The sequence below is a fragment of the Natator depressus genome, chromosome 5 (assembly GCF_965152275.1).
Source record: "Natator depressus isolate rNatDep1 chromosome 5, rNatDep2.hap1, whole genome shotgun sequence".
Taxonomy (NCBI): domain Eukaryota; kingdom Metazoa; phylum Chordata; order Testudines; family Cheloniidae; genus Natator; species Natator depressus.
The window spans coordinates 124,843,356-124,856,057 of NC_134238.1; the positions used below are offsets into that span (position 1 = coordinate 124,843,356).

The 12,702-nt window shown below is 44.1% G+C and overlaps 1 protein-coding gene across 1 annotated transcript in view; it reads left to right on the forward strand.

Moving 5' to 3' along the window:
- CCIN (calicin) overlaps positions 1–8,727 on the forward strand; it is a 19,809-nt gene extending 11,082 nt beyond the window's left edge. Inside the window, exons 2-4 of the mRNA XM_074953833.1 lie at positions 1,945–2,188; positions 4,571–4,671; positions 6,814–8,727. Coding sequence (XP_074809934.1) covers positions 6,952–8,727 — 1,776 coding nt within the window. The 5' untranslated portion in view covers positions 1,945–2,188; positions 4,571–4,671; positions 6,814–6,951. The remainder of the gene's footprint in view (positions 1–1,944; positions 2,189–4,570; positions 4,672–6,813) is intronic.
- The last annotated feature ends 3,975 nt before the right edge of the window (positions 8,728–12,702 follow it).

Here is a 12,702-nt window from a genome sequence, read left to right on the forward strand (position 1 = left end):
TGCCTCATCTCCCTCTAGTCAGTGCCTGGCCCTCATAGAGGATGATGGCTACTGGTATCAGTCTGTCAGCTCAAGTGGCATAGGTCTGTGCAGTGGATTTGTAGGTCCTAACCCTGCTGATGAGCCATCTGGGTGTCAACATGGTGCTAAGTGATGGAATTTCTGTTTTTTCAGATTGCTTTTTTTAAAACCCAGGGGAAAATATTGCCCCACTATTAAAAATGTACACATTATTTCCTGGTTTTGATTGTTTTCCTCCTTGCTCCAGTAGGTGGCAATATGCTAATTTTAAAAGGAAATCAGTTTCCTAGAAAGAAAAGGAGTACTAGTGGCACCTTAGAGACTAATCAGTGGAAAATACAGCCCAACAAAGAAAATAACAGAACGCCACTAGCCATCACCTTCAGCCCCCAACTAAAACCTCTCCAACGCATCATCAAGGATCTACAACCTATCCTGAAGGACGACCCATCACTCTCACAGATCTTGGGAGACAGGCCAGTCCTTGCTTACAGACAGCCCCCCAACCGGAAGCAAATACTCACCTGCAACCACACACCACACAGCAGAACCACTAACCCAGGAACCTATCCTTGCAATAAAACCTGTTGCCAACCATGTCCACATATCTATTCAGGGGACACCATCATAGGGCCTAATCACATCAGCCACACTATCAGAGGCTCGTTCACCTGCACATCTACCAATGTGATATATGCCATCATGTGCCAGCAATGCCCCTCTGCCATGTACATTGGCCAAACTGGACAGTCTCTACGTAAAAGAATAAATGGACACAAATCAGATGTCAAGAATTATAACATTCAAAAACCAGTTGGAGAACACTTCGGTCTCTTTGGTCACTCAATTACAGACCTAAAAGTGGCAATTCTTCAACAAAAAAACTTCAAAACCAAAAACTCTCCAATGAGAGACTGCTGAATTGGAATTAATTTGCAAACTGGGTACAATTAACTTAGGCTTGAATAAAGACTGGGAGTGGATGGGTCATTACACAAAGTAAAACTATGTCCCTATGTTTATTCCCCCACTCCTCCCCCGCCCCCCGTTCTTCCTCAGACGTTCTTGTCAACTGCTGGAAATGGCCCACCTTGATTATCACTACAAAAGGTTCTCCCCCCCCCTCCCCCCTTGCTGGTAATAGCTCACCTTAAGTGATCACTCTCGTTACAGTGTGTATGGTAACACCCATTGTTTCATGTTCTCTGTGTATATAAATCTCCCCACTGTATTTTCCACTGAATGCATCCGATGAAGTGAGCTGTAGCTCACGAAAGCTTATGCTCAGATAAATTGGTTAGTCTCTAAGGTGCCACAAGTCCTCCTTTTCTTTTTGCGGATACAGACTAACACGGCTGGTACTCTGAAAACTGTATATTAAGGTTACATTTATAAATAGTTCATAGAGGGTTAGTAAAATATTAATAGATGGTTTAAGCATGTTACAGATGTGAGTAACATGTATTATAAATGGTTATAAGCCCATCATCTGAAAGGATTATAGATGGTTATAAGCAACCTATTGATGTGTTCGACTCTATAACAATTGATTAACCATTTATTAAAACATCTTTTAATCATTTAATTCTATAGAAACCATTTATAAATGTAAACTTAATACAAAGTGTGCTTGGAACTATGTAAATAATTACAGTGAGGGACTCAACACAAATTAATTGATTAACAGAGCAACTAATTAAAGCACCTTTATTAAACACCATTTAATAAAGATGGAGCAGAACCGTGCTCTAAACATTGTGGTATTTGGAGCAGTTTCTCAAAGAAGTTGTCTGATACGGTTAGTCTCTTGTTCAGGTTCCGTCATATAAAAACTACCCACTGGTCCTCACTACAGCTAATCTATATGTATCAACTTCATAGTTTTAATACACCATGAAGTCCTTCTCCATTGTTTCTTGCCAGATGTGCAGCTATCCGCCTTCAAGTACTTTGACGACTGCGTGGCACCTTAGCAATCAATTCCATCTGTGTGCTACTGCATGACAGGAAGGCTTTGGCAGGCTGGGGATGCTGTACCTCCTTTCCTAGAGGATCATTAGACATGCCAAGTTCTTCCCACACAGACACACCAAGTTCTTCACACCTCCACAGAACTAGCGCACGCCCTGTGCTTGAGGCAAGTTTCCTGCCCAACCCTGTCAGTAAAGTAAGTAAGTAAAAGATGCCTCAAGAACATGAATTCCTGATTTCTATTAATTACAGAGCTCCAGAACCAGTAGTTTTCAACTCTTCCAAGTTGTAGAATCCCTAATAAGTACTTTGCAATAGCAATTGTGCAATTATTTTTTGATGAACACTATATGTAATGGGTGAAATCCTGGCCCCATTGAAGTCAATGTGAATTTTGCCATTGACTTCAGGTGGGCCAGGTTTTCACTCAATATGTATTGCCTATTTTTTTTGTTCAGTAAGAACACACATATACTTTTAAGCCTTTACCTATAGTGATAACAGTGCAAGAATCACAGGCAATATTGCCCCTTCATGTTGTAGCTGGAAATTGTCCCTGTCATTAGATCCCACCCAAATTCTGCCAATGAGTGACTTGAGACTATGAGAATGTCCATGTTTCACTCTATGCACTTCTATTAGTACAGTTTGACTGCAAGTCAAATAATGAGCTCTTTTAAAGCTTAATACTTTCTAGCAATTCAAAGATTCCTAAAGCCTTTGATGGATACACATGGTTAGGTGCAGGCTTTTGCAGTCTCATGGGAGTTGCAAAATCTTTTCTAACTGCTTAGAGGGGAAAGTGTGAGGCTGAGTTTGACTTTTTCCCCCCCCCCCATTGCAAAAGCCTGTTTGAACATTGCCTCAGAGAATCATTGCCTAGGATCAAGGCGGCTGTCTTGGATTTAGCTTCCTACCTGACACCACTAGCAGTGCAGCTGTACCTGGGACTCATTTCCCCCATCCTCAGTCTTCTTTTTCCCCTTATATTTGGCTCAGGTCTGACATCCGTAGGTGTTTCCCTTAAGTCCATCAGACTGCAGCCCTGCAAGCTCACATCTCAGGGGAGAGGACTTCCTCATCTGTGGTGGTCAGGCCAAGAATCCTGAGTTTCAATTAGGTTCCATACATCCTTTCTTCCCTCTTGTTAGAGGCTGGTAGTGGTTTCACCTCACCCGGACAGTCTGTAATTCTGTAAGCAACAGCCTAAGACTTAATGGAAAACAAGACATTCTAAGCCTCCATTGCCATAGAATCTGAGTGCCTCACATCCTATAGTGTATTTATCTTTACAAAGCCCTGTGCCTAGGCAGGTGCTATGTTACAGATGGGTAACTGAGGTAGACACACGAAGTGATTTGGCCAAGGTCACATAAAGGAACCTGTGGACTTGACCCCATTTCTCCTAAATCCTAGGTTAGCACCCTAACCCCTGGACCTTCTTCCCTTTTCCCATTAGAAATTCTAGGTGGGGCACCTGCTATTCAGCTTCTCTGCCACTTCCCATTCAAAGACTGTTTTCAGGTACTTATAACTTTACCGAATTTCAACCATTTGGGCAGAAATTTTCCATGCTGGGTGTCTGCCTCAGGCTGAATTTTTTTGGAAAATTTTAGCCAAAATAGTTCAGTTGTTTCTGAGACTCAGGCTAGGGAAAAATATAATGTTTAGCCTACGTTAAAAGTTTTGGGGGACCTTTCCTTTGAAATGATCTAGTGCCACCATGTTTTGGAGAAGGAACTTGAAATTTGACAGGAAGGTGGCCTTTGTGTCTGGGGTGTGACTTTTGCTTCCCCTGTGAAAATCTGCTCAAATGTGGCCTTTGAAAAATCACAGTTTGCATATGCTCTTTACAGATTTAGATTTTAGAAGCCAAATTCTCTGAAAATTCCATCCGCACTCAGCATGCTCCAGCTAGATCATACTCTCTAGAATTTCAAAACTGTAGGCATTTTATCATGGAAGAAGAGCCAAGAAAGAAAGAGGTGGGGCAAAAACAGAGAAAGAAGAGAGAGATCATGTGTGAAAGAGACCAGATCCTGGAAAAAGAAAAATAAAGCAGAGGGGAATTTTAAATTATCTATCTATCTATCTATCTATTTCAGGGGTGGCCAACCTGAGCCTGAGAAGGAGACAGAATTTACCAATGTACATTGCCAAAGAGCCACAGTAATATGTAAGCAGCCCCCCATGAGTCCCCCCCCCACTTCCAGCACCTCCTGCCCACTGGCAGCCCCGCTGATCAGTGCCTCTCTGCACCTCCCGATCAGCTGTTTCGTGGTGTGCAGGAGGCTCTGGGAGGGGAGAGGGAGGAGTGAGGGCACGGCAGGCTCAGGGGAGGAGGCGGGAAGGGGTAGAGTGGGGGCAGGGCCTGGGGCAGAGCCAGGGGTTGAGCAGTGAGCACCCCCCGTCACACTGGAAAGTTGGCACCTGTAGCTCCAGCCCCGGAGCCGGTGCCTATACAAAGAGCCTCATAGTAACTTCTGAAGGGCCGCATGTGGCTCTGGAGCCTCAGGTTGGCCACCCCTGATCTATTTTGTAAATCCATTAATCGATGGATCTCTTATTTTAAAAATAGCCACTATTTTGTAGAGACACAACAATGAATCGTGTGAGCTTCTCCAGCAGGTATGAAGCCTCATGACAGAGACTGGGACATGTCCTGCTCACCGTTCTCATGTAAGTAGACTCGTTGATTCCAAATGTGAATGGACAAAATTAGGGCCCAGTCCTGCAACTACTTACTTCAAGGCCTAGTGCTTACTATGGAGTGTAATCCTACTGAAGTTAATAGAACTATGCCGGGATAGCAAGCGCTCTGGACCCTGGTAACACTAGAAGCTCTGAAAGACTTCCAGAAATCATATCCCTACTCATCATGGCTGGTGAAATCCAGCAAAAACTAGCTAAGTCCAAAATTTTAACAGGGAAGGCCATCTGCCCACATCCCTGTAGCATCTAATAGTCCAGCGAATTTTCCAGAAACCATCTTTGGACAACAATAGTCTCACAGCTCACCACCTGCCCTACCTAAGTAAAATCATACAAACATTATCAATGATGTGACTCCAATAGAACGTACATTTGCCAGTATCCAAGAACCTTCACAAGCAGGGTTCAGAGCAGGCCACAGTACAGAAATGGCTTTCGTCACACTCATGGTCTCCTTGTTGTGGTGGACGGAGCTGAAACCTCCAGGCTCATACTTCTTGACTGAGTCACAGGCATCAGCTGCAAGGTCTTGCTGACCTGCTTTCATCACCTGTCTGAGTGATCAGCATAATTCAAAGTTGCTTCTCTCCAACAGATCAGAGAGTAGAGATGGGCAACAGCTCCTTGTCTCCAAGCCCTCACACAGAGATCAGTCCTGCCCCCTCCTTTTCAACAACCCTAGGAAAAATCATTAGGCATCATGGACTCCAGGGCTGTCAATGTGCTGATGTCACCAACAGGCTTTACAGCTCATTCTCAGCAGTGCTGGTGTCACAAAGCCAATGTGGGATAAGCCCACAGATAAGACACAGACATAACAATACCTACAGGAGACAAGCACCTGACTGAAGCTCAATCGAGGTTAGACAGAAGTGAAAGCTGGTAGGAAGAGGTAAATGATCTGAGGATCTTAAAAAAATATGACCCTGTCCTCCATCAAAGGCACCTGTCAAGATTGCCCAGGTAACATGAAGCTTTGGAGTACTGCAAGACTCATCCCTGCTTCTTGGGAACCAGGTAACAACAATACCAGGAATGCCTTCTTCCACCTCTGCGGATCCAGGAGACTTCACCTCTTTGGATCAGACAAAGACCTCACAATCCACCTTGATTATCATACACATTGTAAGGAGAGTGATCACTTTAGATAAGCTATTACCAACAGGAGAGTGGGTTTGTGTGTGTGTGGGGTGGGGGGGGGGGGGGAGAAAACCTGGATTTGTGCTGGAAATGGCCCACCTTGATTATCATACACATTGTAAGGAGAGTGATCACTTTACATAAGCTATTACCAGCAGGAGAGTGGGGTGGGGGGAGAGAAAACCTTTTGTAGTGATAATCACCCATTTTTTCATGGTTTGTGTGTATAAAAATGTCTTCTGTATTTTCCACAGTATGCATCCGATGAAGTGAGCTGTAGCTCACGAAAGCTTATGCTCAAATAAATTGGTTAGTCTCTAAGGTGCCACAAGTACTCCTTTTCTTTTCACAATCCATGTTTGTCACATCTAGATCGGGTGACTGTAATTCCCTCCACTTTGGGTGATCAATGAGGGCCAACCCAAAACTCCAGCTTCTTCACCTGGCAGCAGCCTCTTACTGAGTTGCAAGGAACACACGACACCAGAGTTCCACACTCCCCTTCTGGGAATGGGCCCAGTTCAATATCCGGTCCTAAACCTCAAAATCTTTAATGGGCTGGGGCCAGGTTAGCTGCTCATAAGACCACAGTGCTCCTTGGGGACATGGATGCTCCTAGAGTAAGAATATTGGCAGCTGAAGGCAGGGTGAATTGGGTACTGGACCTTACACAGTGAAATAATCTACCAGGGGAGACCAGAATGCATTCCAGACTCACCACCTTGAAAGCTCAGTGCAAAATGCATGTTCCTGCAAACGCCTAACGTAGCCGTAGTAATGGGGCAAAAATGATTTTATATAAATACATATATAGCTCTTACCCCAGGTAGGTGAGAGAAGAGCCCAGCCTGGTTTGTCTTGTGCCTCTCTTATTTTATTATCTCCATGCCTGGCTACTACAGCAATTCATACTCTCTGTGTATCACAGCTAGTCAGATTGTTAAAAGACTCTTTTTCTACATGTCACAGGTGTTGAATTGTGACCTGGCCGCTATACTTGATGACATCACTCCTCTGTCACCGAGTGGGGCTTTCATAACACCTGACAAGTAGTCCTCCTACAGCTTGCACTCTCATCCCTGTTTCTTGCCTAACCATACTAAGAACATGAGGATGCAGTTCACAGAAAAGAACCACAACAGCTTGGTCTTGCAGGCCCTCAACAAGCAGAGAAAGAATAGGGAGTTCTGCGACGTGGTACTCAGCGTGGACCAGCAGGTCTTCTCTGCCCACCTCAATGTCTTGGCAGCTGTGTCTACCCACGTGAAGAATCTGATCTCAAGCAATGACATGAAGTTAGGTGATGAGCTCTTTATCATCATCGATGCTAATTTCCTGAACCCTACCTTGGTGGAGCAGCTGCTGGACTATTTCTACACTGGTAAGGTGTTGGTGTCTGAGAAGAATGTGGAGGAGTTGCTGAAGGGGGCTAACTACTTCAACTCGGAGTCTCTAAGAGCCCACTGCTCTGACTTCCTCCTTAGGTCCCTTAAGAAGAACAACTGCCTGTGCTACCTGTTCCTAGCCAACACTTATGAGCTGAAAGAGGTGGCAAACAGTGCCTATGCTGGTATCCGTGACAACTTCCACTACTGGTCGGGCCCAGAGGGAATTTCAGACCTCCTGCACTGCCCCCACCAGATCTTTGGCAAGCTGCTAAGGGATGAGAACCTTCACGTGCAGAACGAGGATCAAGCCTTTCTTGCCCTGCTCCAGTGGGTGAAACACAAAAGGGGAGAAAGAGATAAGTATTTCAAAAAGTTCTTCCCCTACATTCATTTAACTGGTGTCTCAACCAAGACGCTGCTGGCTGCCAGCCGCGAAGTGCTGCTGTTTGAGAGTCACTCTGGCCCCCTGGCTCAAATGGAGACCATTTTGAGTGACAGAAAGCAAGAAAGTCCTCAAAGTCTGCTGCTTTTCCAAAGAAAGGGGGCCTTAATGGACTCAGTGGTGATTTTAGGAGGCCAGAAAGAGCACGGTAGATTCAATGATGGGGTTTTTGCTTACATTATTGAGGAGAACATGTGGCTAAAACTAACAGAGATGCCATATAAAGCAGCCGCTCTCAGTGCAACTTCAGTCGGGAGGTACATCTACGTCTCTGGAGGAACAACAGAGCAGATATCTGGCTTAAAGACTGCCTGGAGGTATGATATAGATAACAACTCTTGGACTAAACTGCCTGATCTGCCCATAGGTTTGGTCTTCCATACCATGGTGACATGTGGGGGAGTGGTGTACTCTGTAGGAGGCAGCACAGCCCCAAGAAAATATGTCTCTCACATCTACAAGTATGACGAGAGGAAAGAGAAGTGGATGCTGGCTGGGAAGATGAGCATTCCTATGGATGCAACTGCATTGATCACAAAGGAAGACAAGTCTATTTATATTGTGACGGGAAGATGCCTGGTCAATGGGCGTTTCTCCCGAGTAGGGATGGTGGATTGTTTTAACACTCAGACAGGGGAAGTGGTACAGTACCTCACCTTTCCCATTGAATTCAATCACAAACCTCTGTTGTCTTTTCAACAGGACAACATCCTGAGCATACAGAGCCACAAACAAAGTCTGAACATAAACCTGCAGAAGATTAAAGCCAACAAGTCCATGAACACTGTGCCTCTCTTGCCAAATAACTATACTTTGGATTTGTCTCATGCGGTATGTTCTATTGGTGACAACAAGGTGTTCGTGTGTGGAGGCATCATTTGTGCAGGTGACAAGCGACCTGAAGATTATTCTGTCAATCCAAATGCCTACCTGTTAGACCAAAAGACAGGGGAATGGAAAGTTTTGTCTGATCCTCCGGAAGCTCTGGATTGCCCAGCTTGCTGTACAGTTAAACTACCTTGCAAGATTCTCCGAAAAATTGTAATAAGATAATTTGGAAAAAACAAATACAATTCCTAGCAATAAAGAATGATTGAATCGCTGATACAAACAAATGATACATTATGAATTCACTTTGTTTCTTTATGCCATAGCAGATTCCAGTGGATGTTACTATTTAGCATGCCCATCAGTGGTGCCTCATTCCAAGGAATAGTCACTTATTTGTATCTCAAAATTACAAATTTGATGTTCCTTCACTTTGAAGATTCTTTATTTCACCAACAGAGAATCATGTGCCTGAGATTATAGAAAGCGTTCTTAAACTGAAAGAAGGAGTCTGGCAGTGTTTTACATTTCATGCATGAATATTTTTGGGGTGCACCTCATTTTGGGTCTCAGTCACATGTTGCATTCCATATTTGAGTCTGGCCAGGTTCAAAAGAATGCTGTGCAACAAAGGATATCTACATCTATTTACGAATCAAGGGCCTGCTCTTGTTCGCATGGAAGTCAATAGTTGCTTCAAAAAAGAACTAGATAAATTAATGGAGGATAGGTCCATGAATGGCTATTAGCCAGGATGGGCAGGGATGGTGTTCCTAGCCTGTTTGCCAGAAGGTGGAAATGGGCGACAGGGAATGTATCACTTGATGATTACTTGTTCTGTTCATTCCCTCTGGGGCATTGGCCACTGTCAGAAGACAGGATACTGGGCTAGATGGACCTTTGGTCTGACCCAGTATGGCCGTTCTTATGTTCTTATGCTTAGCCATTGAATTACATGGAAGTAAGATCAAGTTGGGGGTTAGAAGATACATTAATATTCAAAGGAGGTATATTTAGTTGATATGAGTGGGTAGTCAGGGAAAACTCAGAGTTTAAAAAATACAGTGGTGGCCGGAGAGTGGTAAGGGGATATAGAGTGTGTCATTAGCTTGACCCAGGGTCCTGAAGTGACTCAAGAGCCTCGTCTATGCTACAAAGTGATGATGGCTGCCAGCAATGGATCTTCCCGAATGAATGTTGATAATGCTTTCATGGCTAGTGTCGATGGTACAGAACTGTTTTCCTCACAGTTACAGAAAGTGTGATTGAGACTTACCAAGAATATTTGAGGCCTTGATGGACTCAGGAATGATTATTTAGAGGCCTAGAAGGAGCATGGTAGGTGGATTGATGAGGATTTTTGCTTCCATTATTGAGGGGGACATAAGGCTGAAACTAAGGGCATGTAATTTCCAGCTTGAGGAGACATACCCACGCTAGGTCTGATCAAGCTAATGCGCTAAAAGTGTAGCAGTCCCAAGTACAATCCCATCTGAGACCCTAGGTATGTAAGAAGAAAAGGAGTACTTGTGGCACCTTAGAGACTAACCAATTTATTTGAGCGTAAGCTTTCGTGAGCTACAGCTCACTTCATCGGATGCAAGGTGGCTAGTTCCTCCTGCTGCTGTGGCTACACTTCTGTTTTAGCTGGTATGTCTCCTCGAGCTGGAAATTACGCCTCCAGCTCCCGTGAAGGCATACCCTGAAAGAGATGGAAATAAAGCAAGTGGTGCTGAAATTGCTCTTATCCTACCTACACTAGAAGTAAAACCTTTTTTCATGACCAGTTCAGAGGGTTCCATTGTGGACAAGTGTTGGCAGGAACGGGCCAGTTTCCCAATGTAGATGGAGTTTTATTCTTTACTCTCTCCCAGTTGGGCACTGGATTACGTGACATGAGTTGCGGTATCAGTCCTGTTACTAGTAGATAGGTGCTTACATCAGAAACCACCAGCACTGTCCTTAGCAGCTTCAGCAGAGACCCCAAGAACTGAACGCTATGGAGAATGAATTGCTCTTCCACTTAGGTCAAGGTTAAAGCAAGTTGGCAGGCCAGCCTTTAGCTGGAGAACTTCAGTCTTCACTGTTGTTACTCAGGCCACTGATATTAGTAGGACTACTCACATGTGTGAAGATAAGCATGTATGTAAGTGCTTTGCTGAATGGGGCCTTAGTGTTATCTTTTCCAGATTTAATTCACTAACTCGTCATTAAGGAAGTATTTCCATGTCACTGTCTATTTCTAGATTCACTGGTGTTGTGCATTCTTTCTTATTGTGGGGTTGGGAATAAAGTAAGTCTATTTAGATGGGAATTTGAAGTTGCTTACATTCCCCAGTGGAGTTCCTCCATGTTGTAGTACTTTTATTCTTTATAATGCAGCCTTTCCCCTGAGGAAGAGATCATTCAGTTATTTGAAAAAGTGCTTCAGGTATGGCTGCAAACAGGTAACTTGCTCTTGTTTCTTAGTAGATACTTATTTCAAGCTGAAAGCGTTTTATAGAGAGTTGAAATTGCTGCCTGCTGGTTTCTTTGGCATCCGTTCTCATGCTGTATAAGCATCTCTGATAGCTCTCCCCAATTATTGCATGGTGATGGGGAAAAAATCTTTACAGCATTAGGAAATGCTGTGAGAATCAGTTTTCTTTCCTCATTTCCTTGATTCTGCATTATTCTTGCTGAGAAGCAAATACCCCAAAGAGAATAAATTGAAAATCCAGGGAGGATGCCAGTTTGGTGACATTTTTTGATATTCTAAGGAAACCTGCTGAGCCTAACACTACTTTTTCTTTATCCGTATCCTCTGCTTGCTGTGCTGGCTGTCCTTAGACTGTGAATTCCTCCATGCATGTGCTGTCCCTTCTTGAATGTTTGCCCAGTGCCTATGAGCACTGCTGTAAATAAATGATCATGAGAACATGCGATTGCCCCACACATCCAAGACGGAATCAAATCTCACTACTTGTTTGTCCAGAAACATCTCTAAAATCCACCCATTTCTTTCTATCCCTTCAGCCAAAGCTCTCAACCAGGCCCTCATCATCTGCTACCTTGGTTACTGTAACTCGCTGTGCACTCCCAAACGCTCACATTGGCCTCTTCCAGTCCAGTCATAGAATAGCTGTTGAGATTGTGAAACTGCCAGGCAAAGACACAATGTCACTCCCTCTGTGACTCATCCCCTAGCTTCCCTGCCTCCATTCCATTAGTTCAAGCTTGTTGTCCTTGCCTTCAAAACCCTCTTTACCTGTTCTCCCTGCCTCTTTTCACATCGCCCCCCCCTTCCCTCCCTGTTGCTGCTGGTGCCATTTGACTGCTTATCTCTGCTTTTTTCCACCCAACCCCTCATGCATGGAATGCCCTTTCTGAGCTCCTCTGCAGAGCCACTTCCTTCTCCTCATTTGCATACCTCCTGAAAACCCACTGTTACTGTAACCACTACCAAAACCTAACCAGTTTATAACAACAGCAAGGGTACAGAGTTATTTGGGATAGTCTACATGTCTGTGCCAAAAAGAAAGACTATACCCCCACCCTGGATCACTTAGTACTATCAAAATGTTGTTTATGACCATAAAGCTCCTTTACTTATGTTATCCTTTTTCAACCTTCCATCCATGTGAGTTCTTTTGAGTAGGAATCAGATTTCAGAGTAACAGCCGTGTTAGTCTGTATTCACAAAAAGAAAAGGAGTATTTGTGGCACCTTAGAGACTAACCAATTTATTTGAGCATAAACTTTCGTGAGCTACAGCTCACTTCATCAGATGCATACTGTGGAAAGTACAGAAGATCTTTTTATACACACAAACCATGAAAAAATGGGTGTTTACCACTACAAAAGGTTTTCTCTCCCCCCACCCCACTCCCCTGCTGGTAATAGCTTATCTAAAGTGATCACTCTCCTTACAATATGTATGATAATCAAGTTGGGCCAGTTCCAGCACAAATCCAGGTTTTCTCCCCCCCCCCCCAAACCCACTCTCCTGTTGGTAATAGCTTATCTAAAGTGATCACTCTCCTTACAATGTGTATGATAATCAACTAAAACCCCTCCAACGCATTATTAAGGATCTACAACCTATCCTGAAGGATGACCCAACATGCTCACAAATCTTGGGAGACAGGCCAGTCCTTGCCTACAGACAGCCCCCCAACCTGAAGCAAATACTCACCAGCAACCACATACCACACAACAGAA